This window comes from Coregonus lavaretus (genome assembly GCF_964263955.1).
Source record: "Coregonus lavaretus genome assembly, contig: SUPER_36_unloc_1, whole genome shotgun sequence".
In the NCBI taxonomy this organism is placed as follows: domain Eukaryota; kingdom Metazoa; phylum Chordata; class Actinopteri; order Salmoniformes; family Salmonidae; genus Coregonus; species Coregonus lavaretus.
Genome location: NW_028167175.1, coordinates 1563120 through 1578119, shown reverse-complemented (window position 1 = coordinate 1578119; position 15000 = coordinate 1563120). Strand labels below are relative to the sequence as shown.

Sequence of the window (15000 nt, the reverse complement as noted above, 5' to 3'; positions counted from 1 at the left end):
ACCTATCCCTCTTGTTCATGTCTCTCTGTTTCCCCTTCAGTCAACCTATCCCTCTTGTTCATGTCTCTCTGTTTCCCTTCAGTCAACATATCCCTCTTGTTCATGTCTCAAGTGTTGTGCTGTGTCCTTTGTTCCATGCTGCATTGTGTCGATAATAAAAAATAAACTATCACACTCAATAAAATAGTAAAAAAATAAGGAGTGTAAAAGAAGTAGTAACTATGAACCTGTAGAGTGGCATGGTGAACAGCGGTCTCTTATAGACCTCCTCTGTCACATGGATGTCCTCCTCACAGGTGATGGTCATCTTCTGGGGCTCGCCCTTGAAGTGCTCGATATCGTTATACACGTAGAACATGTTATCATTCATTTTGGCAAAGTCGTGGAGCTAGAGAAACCAAAGACAGAGCACAAGACTATTATTACTGATGTTATGAAACAGCTGATTTTAGCAGTTTTTTTGTTCATTGTAAAGATTTTTTCTTTCTTTTTATAACTAATATAATTTTGATCCAATATATCTACTTGTCTTGAGCATCGGAATTGCAGAAATTATGGTCTCTCGATTTGTTTGGGTCGCATTGCTAGCTAGTCAGCTGACTGTATTTAAAAGATGCATTCTCGAGACAGCTTGACGTTTCACCACCCAAAGCGTAAGAGAAATGCACTGCTGAGATGGCAGAGGGCTTTCTCGTAATGAGGATGACTAGTACTCTGGACTGATGTGTGGGGAGCTTGTAGCGACCGTATCGGCAGCAGAAGAAACATCACCCAAGTGGGTGCTACACGGCCCTACTGGAGGGGTCGTTCAGAGGCTACCGAGAGCTGAGGACTGAGAACAACGTCCGAGGACAAATCTAGCACCACAACCATTACCATTACCATTACCAACCCTGTCCTTGCCATCCAACTCAACTAGCATCCAACTAGACCACCACCCAACTAGACCACCACCCAACTAGACCACCACCCAACTAGACCACCACCCAACTAGGCCACCACCCAACTAGACCACCACCCAACTAGACCACCACCCAACTAGACCACCATCCAACTAGACCACCACCCAACTAGACCACCACCCAACTAGACCACCACCCAACTAGACCACCACCCAACTAGACCACCACCCAACTAGGCCACCACCCAACTAGACCACCACCCAACTAGACCACCATCCAACTAGACCACCATCCAACTAGACCACCACCCAACTAGACCACCATCCAACTAGACCACCATTCAACTAGACCACCACCCAACTAGACCACCATCAAAATACCGGTAGATGCCTTCAACATGTGCAGGCACCCTCTGAAGCTAGAGACATGATGTCTGTTTGTTTTCCTGTTCAGGCCTACATGTCAAATTAAATAAACTACTACTACTACTACTAATACATATAGTAGCCCCCAGGGACTTACTGGGAACACTATCTGTAGTGTAGACAAGCTGTTTAATGCTGGATCAAGAGGGACTATCTATAGTGTAGACAAGCTGTTTAATGCTGGATCAAGAGGGACTATGAGTTTATTAGAATGAGGAGGCCAGTATATAAAGAGGTTTATTACTATGAGGAGGCCAGTATATAAAGAGGAGGTTTATGGGTTTATTACTATGAGGAGGCCAATATATAAAGAGGAGGTTTATGGGTTTATTACTATGAGGAGGCCAGTATATAAAGAGGAGGTTTATGGGTTTATTAGTATGAGGAGGCCAGTATATAAAGAGGAGGTTTATGGGTTTATTACTATGAGGAGGCCAATATATAAAGAGGAGGTTTATGGGTTTATTACTATGAGGAGGCCAGTATATAAAGAGGAGGTTTATGGGTTTATTAGTATGAGGAGGCCAGTATATAAAGAGGAGGTTTATGGGTTTATTACTATGAGGAGGCCAGTATATAAAGAGGAGGTTTATGGGTTTATTAGTATGAGGAGGCCAGTATATAAAGAGGAGGTTTATGGGTTTATTAGTATGAGGAGGCCAGTATATAAAGAGGAGGTTTATGGGTTTATTAGTATGAGGAGGCCAGTATATAAAGAGGAGGTTTATGGGTTTATTACTATGAGGAGGCCAGTATATAAAGAGGAGGTTTATGCGTTTATTAGTTTGAGGAAGCCAGGTCACCTCCTTCCTGATGGTGAGCTCCAGGGTCTCCACCGTCTCCTCCTTGTCCAGGCCATGGAGATTCTCATGGAGGTTCTCCTTCCTCCGGGGGGTGTACGGAACAAAGTTCTCCTCCAGGTGCAGGAACACCACCGGCTCCTCTCGCACACAGAAGAACATCACCTCCTGGGAAGAGAGAGGAGAGGAGAGGAGAGGAGAGGAGAGGAGAGGAGAGGAGAGGAGAGGAGAGGAGAGGAGAGGAGAGGAGAGGAGAGGAGAGGAGAGGAGAGAAATCATGGCCTACATTAAAAAAGAGTCAGTAATTAATAAGATCATAAAGACAAGGGGAACCTGATCCTCTAACTGAGATGCTTTTTGAATACGGTGCCAGGAACAATAATAATTCCACAGGCCAGTTATTTGGTTCTAGAATCTGTAAAGCTTTGTTCCAAACCCAATTGGAAACATTCCGTTGTCATTTGACCGTCAGGAATTTATCATGCGCTCGCTGCTATATAATTAAGTCAATTTCATTTCAATTACAGTGAGTTTCCATACTGGACTCACAACCCTGATAGATATTCATTATTTTCCATCATTCAACATGACTGAGGATGTGTCCCCCAAATGGCACCCTATTCCCTATACAGTGCCCTATGGGCCCTGGTCAAAAACAGTAGACTACATAGGGAATAGGGTGCCATTTGCGACACAGCCTGCCTGGGTTGGGTTTGCTTAGTGGCACAGTGCGTCCGTCTGTCCCACAGCATGGACAGAGTGCCTGACCCCTCAAATATTTATCCACAACACAGTTAGAAAGAACAACACAGTTAGAAAGACAGCAGGCTGAAGAGAAGACACAGACAGACAGACAGACACAGACAGACACTGATACAGAGACAGACAGACAGACACAGACAGACACTGATACACAGACAGACAGACAGACACAGACAGACACTGATACACAGACAGACAGACAGACACAGACAGACACTGATACAGAGACAGACAGACAGACACAGACAGACACTGATACACAGACAGACAGACAGACACAGATACAGAGACAGACAGACAGACAGACACAGACAGACACTGATACAGAGACAGACAGACACTGATACACAGACAGACACTGATACACAGACAGACAGACAGACAGACAGACAGACAGACAGACAGACAGACAGACAGACACTGATACAGACAGACAGACACAGACAGACACAGAAACCGACAGAGACACACAGAGACAGACAGACAGAGACAGACAGAGACAGACAGAGACAGACAGAGAAGAGAGAGAGCGACAGAGAGAGAGAGCCCTATGGATCCTGGTCAAAAGTAGTGCACTATGAAGGAAATAGGGTTCCATTTGGGACGCACCAAGTAAACAAATATCACCCTGAGGGCAGTGCACTAACCTCATGCCCTTGACTCTGTAACCTTTGGAGGACCTGTTTGAAGCCATTCAGGCTGGGCTGGCCCATGCCGTAGAGCGGGTAGCTTCCTTTCACCTGGCGGTAGTTTGGCGCTCCGTAGCTGCCTGTAGTGTTCAGGACATCAGCCTTGCTGTACACGTCCTGGACCAGGAAGAACTCACCCTACAGACATACAGTACAGTCAATCAACCAATGAAATACGTGGCTTTATAAAAGCTCCTTTTTACATCAACAGTTGTCGTTGGGGGTTACAGTAGAGTCAGTATAGGGAACACTTTAAGGCTCCCTACATATCTACCAGGACTTCATAACACATTCATACAAGGTGATCTATGTGAGTAAACTAACTCCTCGGTAACAATAAGGGGCTCTGCATGCCTGAACAGCTCTGTGACAGGTGATAGGAGGATCAAAAGGACCAATGGGAGAGGTGACAATGCTCCACTCAACGGCCACGCATGATCATAAAAACAACGCGTTCCAATGTCCTCTTGGACACATCAATGTGAAGTAACAAAGGGGTAGGGCTTGGAGAGAGAGGGTTTGGGTCCAGGCCTCCTCTCTTCTTAAGTATCTCAATGTAAATGCTGAACAAAACAATGCTGATGGTTGGGGGAAGCGCTGTGGTGTGTTTTGGATGGTTGGGGGAAGCGCTGTGGTGTGTTTTGTTCCTACCTGAACCAAGTAGTGTTCGGGCATTGAGTCTGATATCCGGCCCACTTTGTAGTTTGTCCTGAGGAGGTCATCGTGGATCTGAAATTCCTGTCTGCAATTATATCTATAACACAGAAGATAATGTAGCCGTCATCTTCAACATGGTGCAACAAAGCATTCAATCCCTCTTTGGGGTCCTAAGGTTCCCGCTGGAGACCGACCGAACATCGCATTTGTCAGATAAGATAAATAACCCTATCTTTTGAATCCAAGACGGAACAATTAGATAACAGCACACACACACACACACACACACACACACACACACACACACACACACACACACACACACACACTTCACCCAACATCCCCATCCATTCACCCCTTAGTGATCAAAGCCACAGGGATGAACATCCTAACATCCCTTGGTTCGTCCTTACGTGATGACGACGGGTGCGACCTTGTTAGTGATGATGGACTTGGCCTTGCTGCCGTGGATGTTCACCATCTGGGAAGAGCTCGTGTTGAGAGACTGCCTGCTGTTCGCCATCCCGTTGCCATGGATACTCTCAAGCGGAGGAGGATGATGGGGTGCTGCTACAGAGGATATGGAGCCTGACACAGAGACGGGTTGTGGCGCAGCGCTGGCAGTTGTACCCATACTCCACAAGCAGCTGGGAACGACAAGGGAACAGAGGAGAGGACTTAGACTCAAGACACAGGAAGTCAAACAGAGGAACAGAGGAGAGGACTTGGGACTCAGATACAGGAAGTCAAACAGAGGAACAGAGGAGAGGACTTGGGACTCAGATACAGGAAGTCAAACAGAGGAACAGAGGAGAGGACTTGGGACTCAGATACAGGAAGTCAAACAGAGGAACAGAGGAGAGGACTTGGGACTCAGATACAGGAAGTCAAACAGAGGAACAGAGGAGAGGACTTGGACTCAGACACAGGAAGTCAAACAGAGGAACAGAGGAGAGGACTTGGGACTCAGATACAGGAAGTCAAACAGAGGAACAGAGGAGAGGACTTGGGACTCAGATACAGGAAGTCAAACAGAGGAACAGAGGAGAGGACTTGGACTCAGACACAGGAAGTCAAACAGAGGAACAGAGGAGAGGACTTGGGACTCAGACACAGGAAGTCAAACAGAGGAACAGGAGTGAGGACTCACACTCACACTCCCTCTGAGACACACTTGCATGCACACTATTGGTGTTTCACAAATCTGTGTCGATTCAAACACTACCACATTCAAACACTACCACATTCAAACACTACCACATTCAAACACTACCACATTCAAATTGTAACCAACTGATTGAAAAGAGGAAATGTATGAAGAGTGAATTATAACAACGTGAGAATTTTTCTCATTGCTTTCTTGATGATATTTCTACAGTACTTCCACCAGCTTCCTCAGAAAATACCAAGCTGTAAACCACGGTTCTACTAGATCTGTAACACAACATTCTGAACCGTAATGTTCGATTTTCAAGACTCCTCTCCTAGAAGCAGGCTAAAGGGTTACATCAACCCTGAGGTTGGATGTATTTAAATGTTAATTATAGCCCCTCTGCTGCAGCCTGCACAACAATCTGAGCAGGCATCCATCTGCAGCACCTCTCTGAATAAACCCAGGGCTTTGCATCTGAAATGGTACCCTATTCCCTAGTGCACTACTTTTGACCAGAGCGCAATGAGCTCAGGTCAAAAGTAGTGCACCATATAGGGAATATGGTGCCATTTGAGACAAAGCCACATGGCTTTGCAGTGAAGCTCTACAGATAAACAAAAGATGAGCCTCCCCGCCACTCTGCTCCACTCAGACCAGCCAGCAGGAGCCAACCCCAACCCCGATCCTCACTACTCCACAGCTGGCCTGAGACCAACGGCAGCCCCTCCATCCCCCTAAACACACACACAGAGAGACATGCAGACACAGAGACAGACACAAGGACACACACACAGTCAGTCACACACACACACACACACACACAAACACACAATCCATTCCACTTCCACCCTTGTGCATCTAGAAAGAGACTTCGGAAATATATGTCCTTTTCAGATCAAACTTGCTAGGAAAATATACAAGGAATCCATTCCATAAGCAGACAACATGGAATTCACACACCAAAGGAAAGGTATCTACCCTGCCCTCCAGCCAGTCCAGTTCAGAGAGGTAGCCCTCCAGTCCAGTTCAGAGAGGTAGCCCTCCGGTCCAGTTCAGAGAGGTGGCCCTCCGGTCCAGTTCAGAGAGGTAGCCCTACAGTCCAGTTCAGAGAGGTAGCCCTCCAGTCCAGTTCAGAGAGGTAGCCCTCCAGCCAGTCCACTTCAGAGAGGTAGCCCTCCAGCCAGTCCACTTCAGAGAGGTAGCCCTCCAGCCAGTCCACTTCAGAGAGGTAGCCCTCCAGTCCACTTCAGAGAGGTAGCCCTCCAGTCCACTTCAGAGAGGTAGCCCTCCAGTCCACTTCAGAGAGGTAGCCCTCCAGTCCACTTCAGAGAGGTAGCCCTCCAGTCCGGTTCAGAGAGGTAGCCCTCCAGTCCAGTTCAGAGAGGTAGCCCTACAGTCCAGTTCAGAGAGGTAGCCCTACAGTCCAGTTCAGAGACGTAGCCCTACAGTCCACTTCAGAGAGGTAGCCCTCCAGTCCACTTCAGAGAGGTAGCCCTCCAGTCCGGTTCAGAGAGGTAGCCCTCCAGTCCAGTTCAGAGAGGTAGCCCTGCAGTCCACTTCAGAGAGGTAGCCCTCCAGTCCACTTCAGAGAGGTAGCCCTCCAGTCCACTTCAGAGAGGTAGCCCTCCAGTCCACTTCAGAGAGGTAGCCCTCCAGTCCGGTTCAGAGAGGTAGCCCTCCAGTCCGGTTCAGAGAGGTAGCCCTCCAGTCCGGTTCAGAGAGGTAGCCCTCCAGTCCAGTTCAGAGAGGTAGCCCTCCAGTCCAGTTCAGAGAGGTAGCCCTCCAGTCCACTTCAGAGAGGTAGCCCTCCAGTCCAGTTCAGAGAGGTAGCCCTCCAGTCCAGTTCAGAGAGGTAGCCCTCCAGTCCACTTCAGAGAGGTAGCCCTCCAGTCCGGTTCAGAGAGGTAGCCCTCCAGTCCGGTTCAGAGAGGTAGCCCTCCAGTCCGGTTCAGAGAGGTAGCCCTCCAGTCCAGTTCAGAGAGGTAGCCCTCCAGTCCAGTTCAGAGAGGTAGCCCTCCAGTCCAGTTCAGAGAGGTAGCCCTCCAGTCCAGTTCAGAGAGGTAGCCCTACAGTCCAGTTCAGAGAGGTAGCCCTACAGTCCAGTTCAGAGAGGTAGCCCTACAGTCCAGTTCAGAGAGGTAGCCCTCCAGTCCAGTTCAGAGAGGTAGCCCTCCAGTCCAGTTCAGAGGTAGCCCTACAGTCCAGTTCAGAGAGGTAGCCCTACAGTCCAGTTCAGAGAGGTAGCCCTACAGTCCAGTTCAGAGAGGTAGCCCTACAGTCCAATTCAGAGAGGAAGTCGCTCCTGTGTCACTGTTCTGACAGACAGACAGACAGACAGACAGACAGAGCGAGAAGGTCAGATGAGAGAGAGGGGGCAGGTCAGCCTAGCACTGAGAGACTAGTCTTACTTTGGTAGAAGGATTCTCAGTCCAAACTTGACAACAGATGGCCACTTCATAACTATTTCAAACAACTAGGTACAGAGGACTGTCAAGATTTCCGCTTCTTCTGTCAATAAACCAGATGTCCTAGCTGTCCTAGTCATCAGTATCTTTACTACTGAACAACTAGTCATTGAATATGATCATCAGTATCTATAATACTGAACAACTAGTCATTGAATATGATCATCAGTATCTTTACTACTGAACAACTAGTCATTGAATATGATCATCAGTATCTCCCGAGTGGCGCAGTGGTCTAAGGCACTGCATCGCAGTGCTAGCTGTGCCACTAGAGATCCTGGTTCGAATCCAGGCTCTGTCATAGCCGGCCGTGACCGGGAGACCCATGGGGTGACGCACAATTGGCCCAGCGTCGTCCAGGGTAGGGGAGGGAATGGCCGGCAGGGTTGTGGGTTCGTTTCCCACGGGGGGCCAGTATGAAAAAAAAATAATAATAATAATAATAATGGTTGCACTCACTAACTGTAAGTGGCTCTGGATAAGAGTGTCTGCTAAAATGTAAATGTAAATCTATTCTACTGAACAACTAGTCATTGAATATGCTCATCAGTATCGCAGGTGGTTGTGTGAATAGCAGTCTTTCTTTGTCCTCCTTCAACTAAACAACTGAAAGCACAGCAAACCTTTTCTATCCAAATATTACTCAAGTACTTTGTGTAAAGTATTTTTGAGTAAGAAGAAAACACATTGAGTAATATACCACATCACAGTAGCCTTTGGTCCAGCTTTAACATAGAGATGATATGAAACGGAGGTTACGTCCTAAAAAGGTACCAAATTCCCTTTAGAGTGACTCATCTTGACCAGAGCCCTTTCATATAAACTGAATAGGGTGCCATTTGGGACGCACACAGAATGTTCCAAACAGTTGCCTTAGTAACAATATGACTAAATCATTCCTTGACTCATGTTGACTATCTGACCGTCCCAACAACACTCCACTAGTCTCCTAATCAGTCTTAGTAGGGGAACGCTGGTCAGAGACTCCACGCCGGTCAGAGACTCCACGCTGGTCAGAGACTCCACGCTGGTCAGAGACTCCACGCTGGTCAGAGACTCCACGCTGGTCAGAGACTCCACGCTGGTCAGAGACTCCACGCTGGTCAGAGACTCCATGCAGGTCAGACTCCACGCTGGTCTGAGACTCCACGCTGGTCAGAGACTCCACGCTGGTCAGAGACTCCACGCTGGTCAGAGACTCCACGCTGGTCAGAGACTCCACGCTGGTCAGAGACTCCATGCAGGTCAGACTCCACGCTGGTCAGAGACTCCACGCTGGTCTGAGACTCCACGCTGGTCAGAGACTCCACGCTGGTCAGAGACTCCACGCTGGTCAGAGACTCCACGCTGGTCAGAGACTCCACGCTGGTCAGAGACTCCACGCTGGTCAGAGACTCCACGCTGGTCAGAGACTCCACGCTGGTCAGAGACTCCACGCTGGTCAGAGACTCCACGCTGGTCAGAGACTCCACGCTGGTCAGAGACTCCACGCTGGTCAGAGACTCCACGCTGGTCAGAGACTCCACGCTGGTCAGAGACTCCACGCTGGTCTGAGACTCCACGCTGGTCAGAGACTCCATGCAGGTCAGACTCCATGCCCTCCTCTGCTGTGACTGTGCCGCTTGTTTTCCGCCATGTTCCAAATTGTGAACTTGGCATCACATCCCCAAACATTCCTTCCCTCTGGGTCTCAAGCTCCTTCCACCCATCAGAGCTTCCACAGTCTGACACTTGAATGCCCCCTTACTTACCTCTGGTAGCAGCTAGTGTGTGCTTATTGCCCCAGTCTAACAACGTAGGGTCTTCCCTCTGGTAGCAGCTAGTGTGTGCTTATTGCCCCAGTCTAACAACGTAGGGTCTTACCTCTGGTAGCAGCTAGTGTGTGCTTATTGCCCCAGTCTAACAACGTAGGGTCTTCTCTCTGGTAGCAGCTAGTGTCTGCTTATTGCCCCAGTCTAACAACGTAGGGTCTTCTCTCTGGTAGCAGCTAGTGTGTGCTTATTGCCCCAGTCTAACAACGTAGGGTCTTCTCTCTGGTAGCAGCTAGTGTGTGCTTATTGCCCCAGTCTAACAACGTAGGGTCTTCTCTCTGGTAGCAGCTAGTGTGTGCTTATTGCCCCAGTCTAACAACGTAGGGTCTTACCTCTGGTAGCAGCTAGTGTGTGCTTATTGCCCCAGTCTAACAACGTAGGGTCTTCTCTCTGGTAGCAGCTAGTGTGTGCTTATTGCCCCAGTCTAACAACGTAGGGTCTTCCCTCTGGTAGCAGCTAGTGTGTGCTTATTGCCCCAGTCTAACAACGTAGGGTCTTACCTCTGGTAGCAGCTAGTGTGTGCTTATTGCCCCAGTCTAACAACGTAGGGTCTTCTCTCTGGTAGCAGCTAGTGTCTGCTTATTGCCCCAGTCTAACAACGTAGGGTCTTCTCTCTGGTAGCAGCTAGTGTGTGCTTATTGCCCCAGTCTAACAACGTAGGGTCTTCTCTCTGGTAGCAGCTAGTGTGTGCTTATTGCCCCAGTCTAACAACGTAGGGTCTTCTCTCTGGTAGCAGCTAGTGTGTGCTTATTGCCCCAGTCTAACAACGTAGGGTCTTCTCTCTAGTAGCAGCTAGTGTGTGCTTATTGCCCCAGTCTAACAACGTAGGGTCTTCTCTCTGGTAGCAGCTAGTGTGTGCTTATTGCCCCAGTCTAACAACGTAGGGTCTTCCCTCTGGTAGCAGCTAGTGTGTGCTTATTGCCCCAGTCTAACAACGTAGGGTCTTCTCTCTACTTCATGCTGTCCTCTTTGTGTAGGGAGGAGTGAGTGAACTTCATGCTGTCCTCTTTGTGTAGGGAGGAGTGAGTGAACTTCATGCTGTCCTCTTTGTGTAGGGAGGAGTGAGTGAACTTCATGCTGTCCTCTTTGTGTAGGGAGGAGTGAGTGAACTTCATGCTGTCCTCTTTGTGTAGGGAGGAGTGAGTGAACGTCATGCTGTCCTCTTTGTGTAGGGAGGAGTGAGTGAACTTCATGCTGTCCTCTTTGTGTAGGGAGGAGTGAGTGAACTTCATGCTGTCCTCTTTGTGTAGGGAGGAGTGAGTGAACTTCATGCTGTCCTCTTTGTGTAGGGAGGAGTGAGTGAACGTCATGCTGTCCTCTTTGTGTAGGGAGGAGTGAGTGAACTTCATGCTGTCCTCTTTGTGTAGGGAGGAGTGAGTGAACTTCATGCTGTCCTCTTTGTGTAGGGAGGAGTGAGTGAACTTCATGCTGTCCTCTTTGTGTAGGGAGGAGTGAGTGAACTTCATGCTGTCCTCTTTGTGTAGGGAGGAGTGAGTGAACGTCATGCTGTCCTCTTTGTGTAGGGAGGAGTGAGTGAACTTCATGCTGTCCTCTTTGTGTAGGGAGGAGTGAGTGAACGTCATGCTGTCCTGCCTGTCTGTTCCCTTGGGGGCCAGTACATCTGGCTGCCAGATGGCTGTAGTGGGGCCGGAGGGGTGGCCATTGCACTATGAAGGGAATAGGGTCCCATTGGGGACAGAGCGGAGGTTGTGGCTATCACATGGCAGCGGGGACAGAGGCAGGCAGGCAGGCAGGCAGGCAGGCAGACAGGCAGACAGGCAGACAGGCAGACAGGCAGACAGGCAGACAGGCAGGCAGACAGACAGGCAGGCAGGCAGGCAGGCAGGCAGGCAGGCAGGCAGTAACTCAGGTCACAGCAGACAGGAAACACAGAGCCAGGAGCAGACTCTGGCAGCATCCCAAATGGCACCCTAATCCTTAGTACACTACTTTTGACTAAAGCCATATGGGCCCTGGTCCAAAGTAGTGCACTATATAAGAAATAGGGTGCCATTTGGGACGTATCCTCTGAACCCTCTGTCATCATGTCTATACTAACCACTTCATCTCAATGTCCACAAATTACAATCAACCATATATACAGCGTTAATATTTGCCCATACTTTACTATAACAGAGTTGGACATAAGAAAAACATTCCCTTTTATGAGTTGACCGTCCAGTAACCAGAGGTCAATATACTGTATTCAGCAGTATCATTAAAACACTCATTCCCTCGACTCCACTACAGAACATTCAGATACTCTGTAGGCTAGTTGAGATACTCTGTAGGCTAGTTGAGATACTCTGTAGGCTAGTTGAGATACTCTGTAGGCTAGTTGAGATACTCTGTAGGCTAGTTGAGATACTCTGTAGGCTAGTTGAGATTCTCTGTAGGCTAGTTGAGATTCTCTGTAGGCTAGTTCAGATACTCTGTAGGCTAGTTGAGATTCTCTGTAGGCTAGTTGAGATACTCTGTAGGCTAGTTGAGATACTCTGTAGGCTAGTTGAGATTCTCTGTAGGCTAGTTGAGATACTCTGTAGGCTAGTTGAGATTCTCTGTAGGCTAGTTGAGATACTCTGTAGGCTAGTTGAGATACTCTGTAGGCTAGTTGAGATACTCTGTAGGCTAGTTGAGATTCTCTGTAGGCTAGTTGAGATTCTCTGTAGGCTAGTTGAGATTCTCTGTAGGCTAGTTGAGATTCTCTGTAGGCTAGTTGAGATTCTCTGTAGGCTAGTTGAGATACTCTGTAGGCTAGTTGAGATACTCTGTAGGCTAGTTGAGATACTCTGTAGGCTAGTTGAGATACTCTGTAGGCTAGTTGAGATACTCTGTAGGCTAGTTGAGATACTCTGTCGGCTAGTTGAGATACTCTGTAGGACTATTTGTATGTTTTTAAAATCCATTACATCAACTGGTTTTTAAATGAGATGGTCTCCTCAGAGAAACAAACACACACACACACACACTTTGGCAATGGTTGCACATAGGATATCAAGCAAACTGTGTAACCACTGTGACTTTAAGGGAATCTGATCATCAGATCTCCTGTGTCCAACACAATCATGCTATTGTCCTGTACAGGCCAGGGTATATACCAGGGGCCAGGGTATAGGCCAGGGAATAAACCAGGGTATAAGCCATTACATTAAAGGCAATAAAACACTGCAGTGATAAAGCAAGCATTCTTACATGATTCTCAATTCGATTACGACCATGTGAATGAATGTGACTGTGTAAGCAACGGCATTCTGAAATGGTTTCATTAAATCCCTTGAGTCTCCTTTCATTGACATTTCCTGAGAAAGATGATTGATGATTTATATATAAATAAGAGAGAGAGAGAGAGAGAGAGAGAGAGAGAGAGAGAGAGAGAGAGAGAGAGAGAGAGAGAGAGAGAGAGAGAGAGAGAGAGAGAGAGAGAGAGAGAGAGAGAGAGAGAGAGAGAGAGAGAGACCTGCCATGCAGTAGCCGTTTATGGCTTTCTAGCTAAATGATTTATTATGTTATTATTTTGATGCTGAATGATATTTTCTCCAGAAGTTAACCGGATTTTCCCCACTAAAAATCTACTTCTGAATCAGTGGCCCCCAGCAGCCTTCACTGATGTCCCACCTAAAGCTAAAGAAACGCTAATGTAGAATACAGACAGGGCACTAATTACAGTCATGCCAGACCGCATTCAGAAGTACTGCCATTTAAACATCAGTGCCAACCAACCAGCCAGCATGCCATGCCAACATGGTCTGAAGGCCATGGAACAGTGAAACACTCTCAGACCATAGAAAAGGAGAACTGTGGAGGGCTTCCCTCACTCAACATCCGTCCTCCCTCAACACCAGCCCTCCCTCCCTTCCACCAGAGCTCGCTCCCCTCTACCCTCCCTCCCTCCCTCCCTCCCACCCGACAGCCAGCAGTGGTCCTTTCAAAGGAGGGGACCAGTTAATTTAAATTCCGCCAGTGTCCCAACTTTGCTAGAGAAGCTCCTTCATGCTGACAAAATAAATGCAGCAGAGAGACAGACAGACAGACAGACAGACAGACAGACAGACAGACACAGAGAAAGAGACAGAGAAAGACAGAGAGAGACAGAGAAATGGAGAGAGAAAGACAGAGACAAAGAGAGAGAGACAGAGAGAGAGACAGAGAGAGAAAGAGACAGAGAGAGAGAGAGAGAGACAGAGAAAGAGAGAGAGACAGAGAAAGAGACAGACAGAGACAGGAAGGAGCATGCAGCTGCTGCAGGATGCATCTGTCAGGAGCCTGGTGCGGTGGCCTCAGCCCGGTTAATAAGAGGAAGGATACAGTGAGGAAGGTTGCAGAGAGCTCCTCATTCACAGCACGGGAGATGTGGGGGGTCTCTCTCTCTCTCTCTCCGTAACATAATGCTAGCTAGGGGATCAGAAGTTCATGGACATCCATGACTTCCATGGAGGCCATTCACTTAGTCTGACAATGAGAGAGGAACAGACTGTGACAGTCTGACAGACAGGAATAGAAATGCTAGGTGCCGTCCTATGTTTTGTTAATAAAATACAAGATCATCTGTTTTATCCCATCTTGTCTATTTTATATATTGTATCTGTGTAAATATCCATGTACAGTGGGGAAAAAAAGTATTTAGTCAGCCACCAATTGTGCAAGTTCTCCCACTTAAAAAGATGAGAGAGGCCTGTAATTTTCATCATAGGTACACGTCAACTATGACAGACAAAATGAGAAAAAAAAATCCAGAAAATCACATTGTAGGATTTTTAATGAATTTATTTGCAAATTATGGTGGAAAATAAGTATTTGGTCAATAACAAAAGTTTCTCAATACTTTGTTATATACCCTTTGTTGGCAATGACACAGGTCAAACGTTTTCTGTAAGTCTTCACAAGGTTTTCACACACTGTAGCTGGTATTTTGGCCCATTCCTCCATGCAGATCTCCTCTAGAGCAGTGATGTTTTGGGGCTGTCGCTGGGCAACACAGACTTTCAACTCCCTCCAAAGATTTTCTATGGGGTTGAGATCAGGAGACTGGCTAGGCCACTCCAGGACCTTGAAATGCTTCTTACGAAGCCACTCCTTCATTGCCCGGGCGGTGTGTTTGGGATCATTGTCATGCTGAAAGACCCAGCCACGTTTCATCTTCAATGCCCTTGCTGATGGAAGGAGGTTTTCACTCAAAATCTCACGATACATGGCCCCATTCATTCGTTCCTTTACACGGATCAGTCGTCCTGGTCCCTTTGCAGAAAAACAGCCCCAAAGCATGATGTTTCCACCCCCATACTTCACAGTAGGTATGGTGTTCTTTGGATGCAACTCAGCATTCTTTGTCCTCCAAA

General features: G+C 47.8%; 2 protein-coding genes across 2 annotated transcripts in view; both read right to left on the bottom strand.

The window, feature by feature from the left end:
• Positions 1-15000, bottom strand: part of pald1a (phosphatase domain containing paladin 1a) — a 333284-nt gene that overhangs the window by 309856 nt on the left and 8428 nt on the right. Inside the window, exons 2-6 of the mRNA XM_084189079.1 lie at positions 4649-4882; positions 4230-4332; positions 3537-3716; positions 2131-2295; positions 228-388 (exon numbers count right to left, since the gene is read on the bottom strand). Of these exons, the coding sequence (XP_084045205.1) occupies positions 228-388; positions 2131-2295; positions 3537-3716; positions 4230-4332; positions 4649-4869 (830 nt within the window). The 5' untranslated portion in view covers positions 4870-4882. The remainder of the gene's footprint in view (positions 1-227; positions 389-2130; positions 2296-3536; positions 3717-4229; positions 4333-4648; positions 4883-15000) is intronic.
• Positions 11668-15000, bottom strand: part of LOC311111085 (dnaJ homolog subfamily B member 12-like) — a 248254-nt gene continuing 244921 nt past the window's right edge. Inside the window, exon 10 of the transcript XR_014610745.1 lies at positions 11668-11690. The gene's annotated coding sequence lies outside the window, so the exon portion shown is untranslated. The remainder of the gene's footprint in view (positions 11691-15000) is intronic.